The 19,967-nt window shown below is 42.8% G+C and overlaps 1 protein-coding gene across 3 annotated transcripts in view; it reads right to left on the reverse strand.

The window, feature by feature from the left end:
• Window positions 1-19,967, reverse strand: part of THADA (THADA armadillo repeat containing) — a 779,727-nt gene that overhangs the window by 327,617 nt on the left and 432,143 nt on the right. For all 3 annotated transcript variants that reach the window (XM_040351533.1, XM_040351532.1, XM_040351531.1), the window contains exon 29: window positions 7,271-7,439. In XM_040351533.1, coding sequence (XP_040207467.1) covers window positions 7,271-7,439 — 169 coding nt within the window. The remainder of the gene's footprint in view (window positions 1-7,270; window positions 7,440-19,967) is intronic.

The raw sequence follows: 19,967 nt of genomic DNA on the forward strand, positions 1-19,967 counted from the left end.
ATAAAAAAAGCTTTACAACCCCTTTAAGAGTTCTCTTCACTGGAACAAAGGGGACCAGATTTATGTTGATGGCAGAATTGAGCCTGCTGTAGCAACAGTTATATTTATTCATGTTCATGCATGTTATGTACTGTATAAGTGACGAATGTAACTATGTATAATATAATACAAGATTTATATAGCACCAACAGTTTGCTCAGCACTTTACAATCTAAATGGAGACAGTACAGTTACAAGAGTCTTAGAAGGGCCCTGCTCACAAGAGCTTACCATCCAATAGGAAGGGGCAAGTGGTGCAAAAGGTAATAACTGTGGGGGATATGCCAATGTAAGAAATAAAAGATTCAGTTATTAGGTGGAGGCAGGACAGACCTCCCTGAAGAGATGAGATTTCAAGGATCGCCTAAAAGTGGCCAGAGTAGGAGATAGCCGGACAGACTGAAGGAGAGAGTTCCAGAGGATGGAAGAGGCTCTGGAGACGAGCATGGAAGGAGAGAGTTCCAGAGGATGGAAGAGGCTCTGGAGACGAGCTTGGAAGGAGAGAGTTTTGTACAAAAATTCAGAGAACATTCCAATGTCGTTGGAAAGATTTGTTTGCTTTCAACTGTCAATTTTGGATTGACTGGACTTTACCGAATGAAAACCACTTACAAGGGTAGAAATTTGTTTGATAACAATTTCCATCCTGCTTCTTCAAATTTTCTCATTGCTTTGAAAATAAATGTTGATTTAACGATTCTAATGAATAGTGGAATTAATAAAATCACCTTTTTCTTAGAATTTTTGTTCAAAAGTCTACCCATCTATGACCAGCTTCATCAGCTGATTTACTAGATAAATCGTATGTATTAAAGCGGAGTTCCACCCAAAAATGAAACCTCTGCTTTTTGGAAATTCCCCCCCCCCTTCCAGTGTCACATTTGCCACCTTTCAGAGGGGAGGAGGGAACAAATACCTGTGTAATACAGGTATTTTCTCCCACTTCCAGGCTTAGATCACCACGGTGAAATACGCCACGTCTGGCGCCTACTCCGCCCCCCCCCCCCCGATGTCTTATGTGAGACACACAGGTCCCAGAAGACAGCAGGGACCAGTGGACTCATGCATGCGCAGTAGGGAACCAGGAAGTGAAGCCAGAAGGCTTCACTTCCATCGCGCATTCCATCGCGACATCGCGGGCACCCAGGACAGGCAAGTGTCCATATATTAAACATCAGCAGCTGCAGTATGTGTAGTTGCTGACTTTTAATATTTTTTTTCTGCCGGAACTCCACTTTAAATCGGACTACAGGAGTTCTTTGGGGTGTGTACTCGCCACCTTCTACAGAGAACCTCTCGCCATAAAGCCGAAAAAAACATTACGCATGGTACGATGTCACCATACGGTACATTGCCTGTATACGCCATCAGCTTAGTACATTAGCACGGAAAGCCTTGGTAGTGTTTAGTAAGGGACATTTGATGCTAATAGAGATCTATACATTCTACTACCATGTGGGGGAGATGGAGAACTCCATACATCAACCTTAACCCCTTAGTGCCAGCGCCAGCTAGTGCTGAAATGCCGGGAGGAGGGGCGGGGCTTATGGTCATGTGATTGCCGTGATTAGCTGCCACATGATGGGAAAGCTCAAGAGCTCGATTGGTAAGTGTGACGGGAGAGCACAGGGCGCGCACTCTCAGCACAGCTCTAGTGCTGAAAATATGCAGCCGCTCGGCACCAAGGCCCACCCACGAGAGGCCGCATATTTGCATGCGCTCAGCACGAAGAGGTTAAAGGAGAACTAAACGTTCTTAATAAACATTAACTATTTTTTAACCCTTATAATACCAGCATTAGTAAATAGATAGGAAGGTATATTTACTTTCCTAGCTATGTGGGGTTACCATAATTCCGTCATTGAAATCTATTTTGATTACATAATGTTAATGGAATCCTGCCTCTGTTTTACCATGCTTTATGGTGACTAAATCACATTTGGACTTCCATGAACAAAAAATGGCAACCCTATGTCCAGTCGTTTCTGCACACTGCATCAGTTTGGGCACTATACTTGCGGATGTACAAGCACAATCCATCTCAGGCAGGCTGGTGGTCTTCAAAATCTTGACCTTGAGTGCCGGAGGACCTTTTTTAGACCCTTCTCTAAGGTGCTAGGCCCATCCATACCAAATAATACCCATCTACGTCCTAAGCTTTGGAGCATGTACTTAGAATTAATATTCACAAAGACTGCATAAAATACAAATATGATAAAAATTTGAAAATATGAGTACAAATCCCAGCAATGCAAAAGTAAAAGTGAAAGGAGGCAAGATGAAGCTTCCACTCCAATCTTTTCCAGATCAGGAACAGATGCTGATGGCATTAGAAGGCTGGGAAGGGGAAGGCTCACTCAGTGATACATTGCATTGTTCTATCATATGGAAAAGCCATTTTCAAATGTATACTGTTTGAAAGAAAAGCTGATTTTAGCAGCAGCAGCCCAGGATTGGAATGGAGAGATATATTCTGAGCTGGGAAACAGGGCTGTCCCACAATGGGACGCTGCTCGCAGTAAAGTCACGCAGATAAAGCCCTCAGCATGTGGTGCTTACATTAGAAAACACTAGAGGATTTCATATACAGTTCCTTAAAGGATCACTTACACCAAGAAGAAGGCAAAGACCAAATTAAGGGGCCAGTAACGCAAAGTAAGTGGAAAAACTCTTTTGGGACAATTAAAAAAAATATAACATACTTTTACAATTAATAACATAAACATTAATCAAAAACTTAACATTTTAGACCAGAAAATGCTTCACTTCTTATCACTACTACTTAGGACTAGTTTTTTCTCTATTAACTAAAGTGTCCCTTTAAATGCTTATACTGTATATGTAAACCTGAGGCCCCATTTAGATTCTAGTGTTGTGGTTTATTCACACATTATGTGTTAACACAACATACACAAATGCAAGAATTGTGATGCGGTAAGTTGCTACCCCAAACGTTTTGAATGACATTCCAACAGCAACAGTGCACTAAGGAGCCTATTACATATAATAATGTGATGTGCACAGGCTGCAATAAAGTAGAAGAAAAGGCTGCACCTGGTAAGCCAACCTATTAAATGTTGTCTTCCCAATTGCTCTGAAACATCTATACATTTTTTTTTTTATTAGACTGCAATGTAAATATCTTTTATTTTTAAAGGGACACTAAAAAGGTACATCCGACAATACGCCCCCCCCCCCCCCCAAGTTTTACTTACCTAAGCCGGTTCACCTGCGGCACTCGCCCCCCGATGTCCTCTTCGCCGCTCAGCCTGGTCGTTGATTGGCTAGAGTGGATGGATTGAAAGCAGTGCAGCCATTGGCTCGCGCTGCTGTCAATCACAATCAATGACGTGGCGCGCTGGGTCCGAGTGATACAATGAGCGGCTATAGCCGTGTGGCGTGCATTTATATTCAGCCCCCTTGAGTCAATACTTTGTAGAACCTCCTTTCACTGCAATTACAGCTGCAAGTCTTTTTGGGGATGTCTCTACCAGCTTTATACATCTAGAGAGTGACATTTTTGCCCATTCTTCTTTGAAAAATAACTCAAGCTCTGTCAGATTGGATGGAGAGCGTCTGTGAACAGCAATCTGCAAGTCTTGGATTTAGGTCTGGACTTTGACTGGGCTGCTATTCTATATGCTTTGATCTAAATCATTCCATTGTAGCTCTGGCTGTATGTTTAGGGTTGTTGTCCTGTTGGAAGGTGAACCTCTGTTCCAGTCTCAAGTCTTTTGCAGACTCTAACAGGTTTTCTTCTAAGATTGTCCTGTATTTGGCTCCATCCATCTTCCCATCAACTCTGACCAGCTTCCCTGTCTCTGCTGAAGAAAAGCATCCCCACAACATGATGCTGCCACCACCATGTTTCACGGTGGGGATGGTGTGCCCAGGTTCATGTGCAGTATTCCGCCACACATAGCGTTTTGCTTTTAGACCAAAAATTCTATTTTAGTCTCATCTAACCAGAGCACCTTCTTTCAAGTTTGCTGTGTCCCCCACATGGCTTTTTGCAGACTGCAAATGGGAATACTTATGGCTTTCTAACAACGGCTTCCTTCTTGCCTCTTCCATAAAGGCCAGATTTGTGGAGTGCACGACTAATAATTGTCCTGTGGACAGATTCTCCCACCTGAGCTGTGGATCTCTGCAGCTTCTCCAGAGTTACCATGGGTCTCTTGATTAATGCTCTTCCTGCTCGGCCTGTCAGTTTAGGTGGGCAGCCATGTCTTGGTAGGTTTGGCAGTTGTGCCATACGCTTTCCATTTTCGGATGACACTTTTCACATATGTATTTGTAAAGAATTTTTAAAAACATTTATCATTTTCCTTCCACTTCACAATTATGTGCCACTTTGTGTTGGTCTATCACATATCATCCCAATAAAACACATTAACATTTTTGGTTGCAACATGACAAAATGTGGACATTTTCAAGGTGTATGAATACTTTTTCAAGGCACTGTACACACTAATCAGCGGTAATGTTATGACCACTGACCGGTGAAGTGAATAACATCAATTATCTTATTACAATGGCATCTGAAAGTCAGTAGGATATATTAGGCAGCAAGTAAACATGCTGTTCCTGAGGTTCGTGTGTTGAAATCAGAAAAATGGCCAATGCAGTTTGTTGCGTATGGGATGTATAGCCTCAGACAATTCAGCATACCCATGCTGACCCATATCCACAGCCAAAAGTGCCTACAATGAGCATCAGAACTGGACCATAGAGCAATGGAAGAAGGTGGCCTTGTCTGAGCAATATATATATATATATATATATCATATGGATGGCCGGGTGTGTGTGCTGATTACCAGGTGAAGAGATGGCACCAGGTCTAGTGGAGTCCATACCTTGACTGGTCAGGGCTGTTCAGCAGCAAAATGGGGACCTTCTCAATATCAGGTGGGTGGTTATAAAGTTATGGCCGGTCAGTGTATAATCAACCTTGGCAGGGTTTCTTTTACTCTTAACTGGCATCTAGTTCTGATCTTCCAAAGCAAAAAACTCCATCCATACAACCATGGCAACAATACAGACTGCATCACAGACTTTAAAGTTGAATTAAAGGCAAAACTTTTTTCTTTGGGTAGAGAAGGAAGCGGTTTTTTTTTGCAAACTGTGTTTCACTAGGGACATTTTCCTTCACTTCCAGTCCCATAGCCAAAACAGGAAGTGAAGGGGAATTCCTCCAGAGTGAAACAATCCCTAGTTCACCAAGGACTAATGTCTGCACTGGAAGATTTCCTCTCTATTACTGTTCTGGGGACAACCCAATTTTTTCTTTTAATTTTATTCTTGTCAGGTAAATCCCTCTCCACACCATCCACAACTTTAAAGTTGTGCCTTTAGTTATATTTAAAATTCAGCTGTCAACTCAGTATGGAGACTTTCTACCTGGCTTTATTACTTTTGGAGGAATACACAAGTTATCTAAAGCCTCGTACACACGATCAGACTTTTCTGTGTATTTTTGTCCGAATGGGCGTTGGCCGTGAACTTGGTATGCATACACACAGCAGAACATTTTCAGCCAACGTTCACCAAATCACATGGTTTGTTAGCTCTTTACCGCCACCCTTTGGGCAACTTCTGCTATTGTTGGCTGATGTTTAGCATTGGTTCCGAGCATGCATGTTTGTACTTTGGATTTAAGTCCGATGGATTTGTGTACACACGATCGTATGATCCGGTGGAACAAATGTTTTGTCGGAAAATTTGAGAGCATGCACAGCCAACATTTGTTGTCGGAATCTTCGACAACAATTGTTCGATTAGGCATACAGACAGTCGGATTGTCGGATAAAACACATCTGTCGGACCATTGTTGTTGGAAAATCCAATCGTGTGCATGGTCCTTAAAAGGTGTTTTAGATACACGCCTGGAGGAATTCTATGCTCTGAAATATATTTTATATAATAAAAAATTTGTAAAATGTACATCTAAGGAAAATCATCTGTTACTGCCAACGTAACGCTATCTGTCCTCGCTGTCCTTTGCGAACATTCCCCCTGTCATGCTTATGGTTCTGGCAGAAAAAGACCAATTTATTTTCTACTAGGATGCTGCTGAAAGATGTCCCCTGCCACAGAAGCTTTGAAGAACGCCATGAAATGATCATTTCAAAAGTTCCTTTGTATTGCAGTACAGTCACTGAGAGAAGTATCCACTTAATTTTTTTCTAAAATCACCAGTACGCCATCAGAGAGACGCGGGAGTAACCAAAAGAAGAGAAATATTAGCACTGGGAAGAGATGTAGAACGTATACAAAACCTTAGGTGGCCACAGTCAAATTGCATGGTTTGAGTATTTAATAAATATAAGCTCTACATGGAAAACTACCATGTTACCCATTTCTGCAGATTTTAAAGTGGTAGTAAACTCTGCACTACCACTTGTACCTACAGGTGAGCCTATAATAAGGCTTACCTGTAGGTACTGTGAATACCTCCAAAACTTGCATGGTTTCAGAGATATCCAGAGTGCAGGCAGCCAATGACATCACTTGGGAACGCGCTCTGAAGGTCCAGCTTACAATGCCAGACCTTCAGAGCCCATGCTGGAAACGGCAGCTTCAGCGCGTATGCACGGGAGTGATGTCATCTCACCCCTGGCTGCTTAGGCAACCACAACTAGTGATTGGTAAGCTGGGATATATTTGATTTTTGGTTTTGGACTTAATATCACTTTACCATAAGAAGGTGAGCAGATACGGCCGCTCGACTCGTGACTGGGAAAAAAGCATGAGAATCAATCTCTCCTTCACCAAGATCTCTTTATTGGTTGCCAGTAAAAGACAGAATTACTTTTAAGGCACTCTGTCTGACGCATAAGTGTGTTCAAGGAAATGCCCCCCAATATCTATGCGAAAAATTCACAAAAGTCACAACCCCAATCGTGTTCTCCGATCCACCGACCACAATCTACTCCAGATATCCAAAGCCAGATACAAGTCCAAAGGAGAACGAAGATTTGCAGTCCAGGTACCTAGACTATGTAACGCTCTACCAACCAGCATCCGAATGGAGGTGAATCACCAGGCCTTCAGAAAAAAACTCAAAACCCATCTTTTCTGAAGGCAAAAGGACAGTAGGGAACGGATACTAAGCGCCCAGAGGCGATAAAGTTTGCATGTGTTGCGCTATATAAGTTTCTCACTCACTCATAACAGCACCTGGCTCACCAGCAGATGATGAAAAACCATAATAGGATAAGCTAACACTTACCTGCAGGAGTACCCCATGGATGCGGTTCTGTTGTGCAAGATGGCTGTCAGTATCAGGAAGGCTCCTTATTAATTCCACCGTAGTACAAGGAATATCGTCTGTCATTAGAAAAGGAACAAGGGCGCGTGCTGCCATCTCCCGCGAACGGTAAACTGGCGAGTTGGCACATCTAAGAGGAAAAAAGGGCAAGATAAGTTAAACTGTCTTTAAATCTGATTACCAGTCATACCACTAAATAAAATGATTACATACATATAAGGTGCTGTATTACCTGCAAAAAAGTTTGTATTTCTGTCCATCAGCATTGCCTGGCAGGCCAGTAGACATCACTTTTTCTCTACTATGATTAATGCAGGCCATAGACAGCGCAAATATCTTTCCTGCAACCACGGGATGAAAGAAATTTGCACGATTCCCCTATTGACACAGACAGTGCTGACAGGGGAATCTCCCCCCCTCCGAGAAAAGGCAGGCTGGGGAAGCCATCCCCGCCGGGAGAAGACAGTGATTATCGCTAGCAGCTATAGCAGCCGATTGTGATAATTGCAAGCGAATGCAGCAGGCTGGTAGTACCCAAGTTAATTGATCAACTTTGTACATTCAGCCTGCCCATTAATGGTTCGAATCAAGGCCGGTTCCTACTGAACTGGCTGAGATTCAAACTGTGTATGGCCGGCCTAAGTAAAACTTACTGGTCTCTTCCCCAATCCCAGTCATTGATTGGACAGTGAAGCAGAAGCAGCAGACTCTGGCTCCTTGTATTGCTTCAAAAGCCCCTACAAGCACCTGCAATTTAAAAAGAAATGTAATAATGTATTAATGATTACTAAGCAGCATTAATGTGTGTCTTATATGTGCTTGGAGTTCAGAGACCACTTGATGACCAATGATGTACCAGTATTGGAAGGGTGATATCTCGGTCATCACTGCAGCTGCAGCAATGATCTAGCATTTTCCCAATTCTATGCAGAGTTCTCTGCTCAAGCTGACAGCTGCCAAAAAAACAAACAAAAAGCAGGCAGTCTGGTAAGTTTCACAACATTCCTCAGAGCCAACTATAAACATTGTAACAATTTGTCCTTTAGATCAAAGGAATTCAGCCTGTAAATGAGTGGAGTTTAACCACTTAAAAAACAAACCTTTTTCTGACACTTGTTGGTTTCAAGTTAAAATCATTATTTTTTTCTAAAAAATTACTTATATCCCCCAAATATTAGATATGTTTTTTTAGCAGAGACCCTGGAGAATAACATGGTAGTGGTTGCAATATTTTATGTCACACTGTATTTGCGCAGCGGTCTTTCAAATGCAAATTTTTGGGGGGAAATATACTTTAATGAATATATTTTTTTTTAATAAACAGTAAAATTAGCCCAATTTTTTTGTAAAACGTAAAAGATGATGTTACGGCGTGAGAATCGTGATCTTTATTCTAAGCAAAAAAAATGTCGATTATCATTTTTCCCAGAATCGTGCAGCTCTATTGGTGTCCATAGGTGAAATAGTGTCCCAAGGGTCAGATAAAACCAAGCAAAGAGCAACAGTTTGGAGACTACTGCTCTAAGCAGACATAAAAAAACGAAATAAAAATAAAATAAAAGACACAACATAATGCAACTCTGTATTCATGACTTACTTATCAAATTACATTTTTTATTTATTTTTTTGCAGGCAGTGCATTGCCTGAATTTGACTTGGATGGAAGCCTCTTTCGGACCCTACCTGTGCAACAAAACTCAGATCGGCAGAGGGCGAATCAGAAGAAAGAGCCAATCAATAGTGCTGCGGTGCTGATATGCTAACAAGGGGCATGCCCATAGGAGGAGATAGCAGTCTGCTGCTTCTCTTTTCAATGTCCAGTCCCAGGCTGGGAGAAGGACAAGACATGTGCGTGTTACTAAACTACAGCAAAAAAAAAAAACAGGTCTTCTGCCCTGCCAGATATAGCTGTGTTATGTGGCACAGCTGTGCAAATCTCAGAACTGGATGGAGAGAAATACACATCCTTTGGAAAAGTAGCTCCCTTAAATACATTAAATGCTTTGATATTATCAGTAGCCAAGAACTACTCTACCACTCTTATGCAGACGATACGCAACTGTATTTTCGCATCTGCAACAAAAAGGATCATCATCTCAGTTTAGAGAAATGTCTCTCTTTGATAGAAAACTGGATGACTAAGGCCGGGTACACACGAACAAACATGTATGGTGAAAGCGGTCCGTCGGACCGTTTTCACCATACATGTCTGCCAGAGGGCTTCTGTACGATGGTTGTACACACCATCGTACAGAAGTCCGCGCGTAAACAATACGCGGGGCGTGTCCGCGGTGACGCCGCGTCGATGACGCGGTGTCGCCGCGACAATGACGCAGCGACGTGGGCGGCCCGCCTTTAAAATGCTTCCACGCATGCGTCGAAGTCATTCGACGCATGCGAGGGACGGCGGGCGCCTGGACATGTACGGTAGGTCTGTACTGACGACCGTACATGTCCGAGCGGGCAGGATTCCAGCGGACGGTTTTAAAACACGTCCAGGAATATTTGTCTGCTGGGAAAAGGCCCGGCGGGCAAATGTTTGCTGGAATTCGGCCCGCTCGCGCCCACACACGACCGAACATGTCTGCTGAAACTGGCCCGCGGACCAGTTTCAGCAGACATGTTTGGTCGTGAGTATGGGGCCTAAGAGTTATCTTAAACTCAACAGTTCAAAAACAGAACTCCTTATGTTTCACGCCAGCCGAAAGAGTCAACTGGCAACAACCTGGACACCCCCGCCCATTCTGGGCCAAATCATCACCCCTAGCTCCAAAGTCAAAAGTCTCGGGGTCATCTTCGACACCTTCATGACAATGGACGCACAAATAGGGTCAGTAGTCAGCGGAGCGCACCATCTGTTGCGCCTACTACGCAGACTTATTCCATTTATCCCCAAAGAAGACGTAGCAGTCGTGGTGGGAACAATCGTGAATTCCAGACTGGACTATGCAAATGCCCTTTACCTCGGACTCCCAAAGTACCAAATCTCTCGTCTGCAAGTCGTACAAAATACGGCCGCCAGACTTGTGACTGGGAAAAAAAAATGGGAATCAATCTCACCTTCGTTGAGAACCCTTCACTGGCTGCCAGTAAAAGACAGAATTGCATTTAAAGCACTCTGCCTGACACATAAGTGCATCCATGGGAAGGCTCCGCAATATCTTTGCGACAAGATAGAACCTCACAATTCGAATCGCGTTCTGCGATCCACCGACCAAAATCTGGTCAGGGTACCAAAAACCAAATACAAGTCCAAAGGAGAAAGAAGGTTTGCTTTTCAGGGTCCTAGACTATGGAACGCTTTACCAACCAGCATTCGGTTGGAGGAAAACCACCTGACTTTCAGAAGACAGATTAAAACTCTGCTCTTTTGATGTCATGAGACACGAACAACTAGCGCCCAGAAGCGATTCAGTTCGCATGCGCCGCGCTTTATAAGTTTTTCATTCATTCATTCATTCATGTGTTTGGCTGTAGTTCAGCTCGAAGCATCATATTAATTATACAATGGGTTTGGCTTCGATGTGACACAATATGATTGTGCATTCTGCAAAAGTGTACTTAAATCTGGAGAAATAAAGCAGCTTACTGCAAGTCAGACTCATCAGAGGTCAGATAGTGAAGTTTAAAGCATGAGGACACACTTCTTAATACAGCCTAGAGAGTGACTCACCTATTCTATCCAGGCCTGCCAATTCCAGTTTTGTATTATTTATAAGCGATCAGCTGGAAGCCCATGCACATTCCTCCAGTGCTGACTCTTGCTGATTTCTTTGATTGCTAATGGTTTAAGCATCCACAGGAAAGAGACAGCGCTGCGGCACAACCGTGACTCATCACCATAATACTCCCGATCCGCATGGTAACCCAGACACACAACAGCTGTGGAAAACACCGAACCAAGGCCTGCAGAAAGTACATACTGTACTAGAACCGCCAATGACAAAGGGAACCCACATTTCACAAATATTCATCGTTCTGACAGTTTTCCTTTATGTGTGACAAAATGGCAGCCAGAGACGTGCCTGGATCACAATTTCCTATAGAACCAAAGACACGTAAATCCTGAACTCAAACGCCATTTGATTTCGAGGATGAATATTTCATAGGGTGCAGCAAATTAAAATAGTTGTAAACCGCGGCTGGTTAAAAAAACAAAAAAAAAAAAAAACACATGTAGGATAATGGCATAATGTGCTAGTGCTAGTGCTATGAATTCCATACTAGCACATTATGAAATATTTACCTTAAAACAAAGCCCTCCAGCGCTGTGTTGTCACCACCAAGAGGGATGAGATCTTCCCCCGGTTTTCTTCTGGGTTTGCGTGATTCGGCTGTGTGATTGGCCGGAGCCGCGATGACGTCACTGCACCTCGGTTCCGGCACAAAGCTCTGAAGTTCCAGCAAGGTATGCCGGAACTTCAGAGCCCATTCACCGGTGATGTCACTGGCTGAACCCAGGGTGAATATTGCCTAAACAGTGCTTGTTTAGGAGATCTTAATTTTACCTACAGGTAAGCCTAATGACTTTCTCCTGGTCCTGCAACCTCCTGGGACACTTACGCCACATCCCTGGACACTGCTAGATTGAGCACATAGAGTGGCAGGGGGGGGATAGAGGGCAGGCTCAGGGCATCATCGATAGCTGGCTTCTTACGACCAGAAAAGGACCAAGATGGCAGCGTGGGACCCAGTGTATGACACCTAAACAGTGGATCACAGCAGAACAACATGGTATTCATCGTTTGGGTGAGAATGTGTTTTGAAGAGAACCCTGGAGTATAGGTAAGATGACACAAAGCAAAACCATTGCGAGGGGAGTTGAGTGCTACTTTAAGTGTCCAGAGTCCTAGCTGGCATCTGGAGCGATCGTACGGTTCAATTCTCAGGGTTCTGCTAATTTTATAAGTCTAGTACACAGTACACGCTTCTTTATAACAGTACCAAGCCCCGAGGAAGGGACACTTTAAACCCCTGAAACACGTAGGTGTATTAAGATACAAGAATCTAAATATTTTATAATCTGGTCTTTGTACATTCTGTTTTGGAGCTTTCCTCCTGGCACACCCAGTCATTTGCCAGGAGCTCTAGCAGGTCCCTACTCTATGAAAGAAAAGCATTTTTACTTGTGTTGTGGTTGGAGAGTTCCCCTCGCTTCCTGTTTGGAAAATAATCAGAAACAAGAACAAATTGGCAATGGGGGGCGACAGGGCCACAAAAAACCTGCAATTTTGCTGGATTACAACGGAACTTCCTTTAAGAAGTTAAGTTTCAGTATCTGAAACAAGAAGATAGAACCCCCACTTTGCCAACATCCAAATAGTAGAAAAAAGGATTGAGAGGGTAAACTAGACTCTCTCAAAAAATAACGGTCTTTGCGGGCACAACATGAGGCAGTGCGTAGAAAGAATACTTTTTATTACAATACTTGTTAAAACCACACACATCATTAAATCATAGCAACACCCTCTACTAAGCAGTAGGTCAACATCTACCCATTACAGACAAGGAGGCATGGATACACGCATATAAGATATATAGAGTCCATCAGAAAAAGTATGCAGACAAAGTATTGGTGGATATCAAAGGGTCAGGTCCATAACACCTCCATGCGTGCTTGTCAACATGTTTCACAAAAAATTTGCTTCCTCAGGACAGATTGGGTAGGTGCGGATTGACCTTGAAGAACAATTACTGGGCGGAATTAAATCCAGGGGGCAGACAAAAAGTGTCCCTCCTAGAAGATACCAAAAGGACCCGATGACAAATGGCGTCCAACTCCCAAACACCGGATCAGGGGGAACCCACCTCCTAGGGTAGCCAGGAAATCTGGCCACTCTATCAAAACAAAAAAAGGGGGTCAGTGCTAATCCATGTGGGGCTAATGAAGGCTTGTTAAACCCCCAAACTTTATCTGTTTATGATACAACAGATACAGACTCCCTAAGGCTGAGTTCACACTGGTATGACACGACTGTTGTATGACTGACGATCTGACTTTGCCCTGCGACATCGGTCCTAATTCCATCCGACTTGAATGAACAGGATAAGATTTTGCTCTGACTTTGAGAAAGTCAGACTTGTCCTTTGACCAATCAAAACAATCCCAGTGTGACAAATTCCCTTTTCCTGCTGCTGTAATCACCATGTCAGATGTCAAAAGTCAGATGGTTAGAACGAGGATCCGACTTTTATCCAACTTCAATGATATTGAATGGACTAAAAATGAACGAAAGTAGTGCAGGAACCTTTTTCAAAGCTGGACTGACTTGTGTTGGACCAATTAAGACGGCTCTCATAGGGAACCACCGATTTGTACACGTCATGCGACATGTGCTCCCAAAGTCGGAGCGTATGTCGCACCAGTGTGAACCGGGCCTAATACTTACCTGAGCCCCATCTCGATCCAACGATATTGCACAAGCGTCTCAGCTGGCCGGGACTCTCCCTCCTGATGGGCTAAGACACAGCAGTGGGCGCCATTGGTTCCCCCTGCTGTCAAAGTCAGTGAGCCAATGAGGAAAGAAAGGGGGTGGGGCAAATCCGCAACTCCGTGTCTGCATGGACACACAGAGCAGCGGCTCGGCTTGGGTGCCCCCAGAGAAAGCCGTTTGTTGTAGGGACACTCAGCAGGAAGGAGGGGCCAGGATCACAGCAAGGGACACAAGAAGAGGAGAATCAGGGCTCTACACAGAGCAGGTAAGTATAACATGTTCGTTATTTTTTTTTTGTAAAACAAGACTTTAGTATCAATTTAAAATCAGACGGGTGTTCTGATCCATTTCCACTCTAGTCAAAACTAAAAGTTTTTGGCTCCATGTATACTTTAAGTTTTTATAAAGTGGTTTCTCAATTAAACGGACATTCTTTTTTTAAACACTGTATCGGCAAATTGGAATGCCCATGCTTTAAGGAACACAAACATTAAATGGCTGTCTTGTTTACGGACTGGAAACAATAGACTGTAAATGATTCAGACACGGCACGGCTGTCGTTAACTGATGTTGAGGGGAAAAAAACGAAAATCACGGTCACAACCAGCTTCATCCAGATGCTTTCCGCAGGCGCTGATTACCTCCGTTCTGTAATATATTAAGCCTGGGGACGTGTATATACATTTCCCCCCCTTTCTGCAAATGTAAACAACACATATTGTTGCAGATGTTTAGATTTCTATACTAAAAGCAACGACGGGCAGAAGAATGTCCTCCTTTCTATTCTGACCTTCGGGAAATGAAGATTTCCCAAAGGAATCTGGCGCTCGCTCAATGGGAAGCCTGGAAAATAGGCCCATGGCCAACACCGGCTCCTGCCAGAAGCTTCAGAGTGACGGGGGTGCACAGAAAGCATATGAAACGCAGAGCTTTTATTGCACGCCTGAGCATCTGGTTACATAAGGTCCGTCTCACAGAGAGTAAACACATAATTACATTTTTGTTCGTTTCACAAAAACCTGCTGCTCTATATCATTTTCCATCACCGTATGGAAAAAAATTGAAAAAAAAAAATCAATGGAGTATGAAAAATAAAACTAGCAACAAGAAATGTGAAGGGACCAGTACATCTAAGAAACAAATTAAAGGGAATTACAGCTTATTCCATGTTCTCGGTGACAAATGTTCTGACTACAATTTTGTAATGCATACAGTATGTCAATATTTTAAGGCATTGTATTTTTTTTAGTTTACAATCTTTTTTTTAATTTTTACCATTTATGTAAATGTTTTACTTTATAAACCTTTAATACAGAGACCAGCCAATGCCCAGGAATGACCAAGCATTATGGGTTTTCTAAAATGATAATAAAGCAGAAGCACCCGGCTTTCAGACTAGACATGTGCAATTCGTTTCAAGCCAAATCTAAATTCTGAATTTTTTTTTAGTAACAAATTTCATAAAAATGTGTTTAGTTTATTTGTTTTCTAGTGAATACCAAATGTTCAGAACAATTTGAATTCCGAAAGATGATCGACCGTTTCGAATCCTGTGTGAAGAATAGCTGTTTAGGGAGCGGACAGGGAAGCCAGCAAGCCGCGTCCTTAACAACCGATGAGTCATCAGCTGTCAGCAGGTTTCCCCACTGACAAATAAAGGTAAAACAAAATTGCCCGCAAAATCTAAAGAAAAAAAACAGCGTAGGGGTCCACCCTATCCATACCAGGCCCTTTGATCTGGTATGGATTTTAAGGGGAACTCCATGCCAAAATAAAAAATGGTGTGGGGGTTCCCCCCAAAATCTATACCAGACCCTTATCCGAGCATGCAGCCTGGCAGGCCAGGAAAGGTAGGGGTGGGGATGAGGGACCCCCCTCCCCCGAACCATACAAGGCTGCATGCCCTTAACATGTTTCAATTTTGGTGTGGGGTTTCCCATAAAATTCATACCAGATTGGAAGAGGGACCTCCAATGATGTTTTTTTTTTGTTTGTTTGTTTGTTTTTTTAAACCGGAATTTGTTTTGTTTACATTCTGCTGCAGAAAGGATGCCAACGGCCACCCACTTCTTAACATTCCAAAAATGAATTGGTCCAATATTGCGTTAGGGCTCTTTCACACGGAGCGGATCCGTAATTGATCCGCTCTGTTAGCCCGTTTGGCTCAGCGGGGATTCCTCCGTAAATCCCCGCTGAGCTGTCGGCGGACAGGGCGGTCCCCGCACACAGTGCAGAGACCGCCCTGTCTCTCCTCCGCTCTCCCCTATGGGGAATCGGATGAATACGGACCATGTGTCCGTATTCATCCGATCCGTTCCGCCGGACGGAAGAAAAATAGGGTTTTCTTCCGTCCGCAAAAGCGGATCTTTGCGGACGCGGATGGTTGCGGACGTTAGCGGATGCATCATCCGCTAAAGTCTGCAATCCCATAGGGCTTCATTACAAGTCCGTAAACGGACTTGTAATAAATGGACCGTTTGTCCGTATGTGTGAAAGGGCCCTTAATGGGCCAATTTGTTTTTGGAATTACGGAATTTGTTTTGTATTGTTAGCATTGTTTGTTCAGAATAGCATTACATTAAAAAAAAATATATATATATATATTATATATATATATATATATATATATATATATATATATATATATATATATATATATATATATATATATATATATAACACATATATATATATATATACACACAGCGTGAAGTCCCCCCCTAATCCATACCAGGCCCTTTAAATCGGGTTTGCATCCTAAGGGTAACCCCATAACAAAATTAAAAATAAATTTTGCCGGGTCCCCCCTAAAATCCATACCAGACCCTTAGGACATTTGTGTTGTTTTTTTATGAATACTTATTTGCAGGCAATTCTGTTTACATTCATCTGTCAGTGGGGAAGCCCCCTGACAGCTGAGGAATCCTCGATTGTTAAGGACGCGGCGGCTGTCTTCCTGGACTGCTCTATAACAACCAGCTATTCTTTCTTCACGCAGAATTTGGATCAGTCGATCATTTTTCGACCGATCAGTATTCAAATATTTGCGAAATTTGGGAATTTATTCGAAAATTAATAAATAAAATGAATCAACAAAACAAAATTAGTAACAGAACAAAACTATTTAAAAATGAGAGGAGATTTTTCTGTTCTGCACATGTCTTTTTCAGATCATCTCTCTTTAGGAGAAGGTCAGAGCAGAGTCATCCAAAAAAGAGACTGGGGAAAGAGGGGGAGGAGTCAATTCTCTGAATCATTCAGATGTACATTCTAGGTATGGATATTGTATACTTAGTTACATTGATCAAGCTTGGACTAGAGCTGCATGCATAATAGTTAAGAATTGAGGGCCAAATCCTCAAAAGGGATACGCAGGCGGAACTGCTGTTCAGCCTGCGTATCCCTGTGCCTATCTTTGGAACTGATCCTCAGAAGGATTTTTCCAAAGATAGGCAGAAGATCTGACATCTGTAAGACACTTACACTGTCAGATCTTAGGATGCAGTACCGCATCCGCCGCTGGGGGCATTTCGCGTTGAAATGCCGCTTTGCGTATGCAAATGAGGACTTACGGAGATCCACAAAGCTTTTCAGCTTTGTTTTTTCTGCGTAAGTTTACGTTTGCATACGTAAAAGTAGGGATGCTTTTACAAAGTGTAAACTAGTTACACCTTGTAAAAACAGACCTTTTTTTCGATCGCCGCTATTTTTTTAAAATTTTGAATTGTATTTTTCGGCGCGTAACTTTTTTTTTACCCGACGCAACTTTATTGTCCCGTCGCAATCCACAAAGCCCAGCGTAACGTAATTTCGCGCGCTGCCCGTCGGGAAAATGACGTCACGAGCATGTGCAGTACGGCCGGCGCGGGAGCGTGCCTCATTTAAATTGTCATCGCCCCCTGCAGAAGAGGACCGCCTTGCGCCGGAGACATTTAAGTTACACGGCCGAAAATTTCTAGGTAAGTGCTTTGTGGATCGGGCACTTAGGTAGAAATTTTCCGCCAGTGTAACTTAAATAGTAAAAGTTAAGTTAGGCTACGTTTTTGTGGATTTGCCCCTGAGATCGCAATTCTTTCCCCCTTAAAGTATTTTCCCGAAATTATGCTCAAGTTGACAGGCGTAAAAAAACAAAAACAAAAAAAAAAACAGGCAGTCAAGTTTCACAACATTCCTCAGCCCCTGAGTGAACTATAAACATTGTAACATGTTCTTTAGATCAAATGAATGAACTTTGGTCTGTAAATGAGGGAAGTTCAACCACTTAAAGACTAAACCTTTTTCTGAATGCGAGTTGGGGGACCTTAGATTGTAAGCTCCGTGAGGGCTAGGGATTGGTGTGTATGTACAATATATGTGTGAAGCGCTGCGTAAATTGTCGGCGCTATACAAGTACCTGTAATAAATATACAAGTTACCCTATGTGCGTTAATAATTAATGCTTGTAAACTGATCTGAGCCATTTCAAATCTTTTTGTTTTCAATTGTTTCTTATGTCTGTTAAATAAAAACTGTATAACTGTGTAACAATTCCCTGTGTATTTTTGTTTTCTTGGGAAAGTGCATGTGATCAGCACAGGGCCGATCGGCACTGTCCAGACAGAGGGTCAGGAGCCCTGCAGCCTGATAGGACCACTCAGAGCAGTATGAAAACTCCTCCTACAAGCTTCACCAGGAAATGAGAAATCACAAGGCTGCTATTTACTGCCGATGAGAAAAGGTATTTAGCAGATTATATTTACGAACATAATTGCATTTTCATGTTCTGTGTACTGTGGGAGACCAGATATAGTGAATGCAGGGTCCTGATTTTAGTAACACTTTAATGCCCCTTTCACACTGGGGCGGTTTACAGGCGCTATTGCGCTAAAAATAGCGCCTGCAAACCGACCTGAAACAGCTGCTGCTGTTTCTCCAGTGTGAAACGCTAGCAGGACCGCTCCAAAAGTCCTGCAGTGAAGGAGCGGTGTGTTTAACGCTTCTCCACCACTTCTTCCCATTAAAAGCAATGGAACACCGTGGCGCAATGCCGACCGTATTATACCTTTTTTCGGCAGCTAGCGAGGGGTAAAACTGCACCGCTAGAGGCCAAATAAAGTCGCAATTCCGACGGTAAAGCGCCATTAAAAAAGCAGCGCTTTACAGCCACCTCACCTACCGCCCCAGTGTAAAAATGAGCCTTAGACTTTTTGTCTTGTCAGCCGTGTTGAATCAATTTATTTGAAATCTCTTATCATGAACATGTCTATAAAATTTACCCATGGCAATATACTGTACTGTTACTTTATATACTAAAGTATTTTAATAAGCTAAGCCTTTGTTACTAATGTCTCTGGGATAGGCATAAGATACGCTATTCTTCTACCCACTCACCAACACAAATTTGTAAATCACCCAAGAAGATTACAGAGTGTGAAAAGCATGGATGGATTACCTTTTAATTTCTCCCCAGTGCTAATTCAAGTAGACTGTTATTTCTGTAGCATTCAGAGTGTCAAAAGCATGTGTGGGGAACTTCTAATTTATCTTCATAGCAGTATGGTAGCTGTAAAGTTGTTGGTATTCTTGCCTTAAGCACTGGAGTCCTGGTTTGATTTTCACCCGGGACACGTGCATTAGGTTTTCAAGTTCTCTTTGAGTCTATATTGCCTGTTACAAGAGTTCCAGGTTCCCTTGACACCTCAAAAACCATACTAATGGATTAATTTACATTACTGTAATTGTAGTGTTGATGATAGATTGTAAATTCATTCAGAAGTAGCAGTAGGAGGGGGTGAATGTACCAAGTATTTCTATACTAAAGGGTTAACATCAAGCAGTAATGACTTGGGTAAATCTTTCAAAAGTGTGGTTTGCACTGCCAAGAACAGTGGCCCTCTTTTGGGCCATAAATCCTTTCCACCACAATGTACTTCTACGTGGCATTATACACAAATAAATGTTTTTCAGATTCCATCGTGTACAGTAATTGGCAGTTGTCGTGGATAAGGTAAAATGAACACACACATGACTCTTAAAGGGTTTGTAAAGATTCCTTTTTTGTTTTAAAACATACATGTCATACTTACCTCCACTGTGCAGCTCGTTTTGCACTGATCCTTGTCTTCTGGGGTCCCTCGGCGGCTGTCTTGGCTCCTCCCCGCAAGAGCTAACCCCCTTCTGGGAAGCGCTCTCCCAAGGGGGTTAGCTTGCGAGCGCGCTTCCGTGATACAGTCGGCAGCCATAGC

Source organism: Rana temporaria, chromosome 4 (genome assembly GCF_905171775.1).
Source record: "Rana temporaria chromosome 4, aRanTem1.1, whole genome shotgun sequence".
Lineage (NCBI taxonomy): Eukaryota > Metazoa > Chordata > Amphibia > Anura > Ranidae > Rana > Rana temporaria.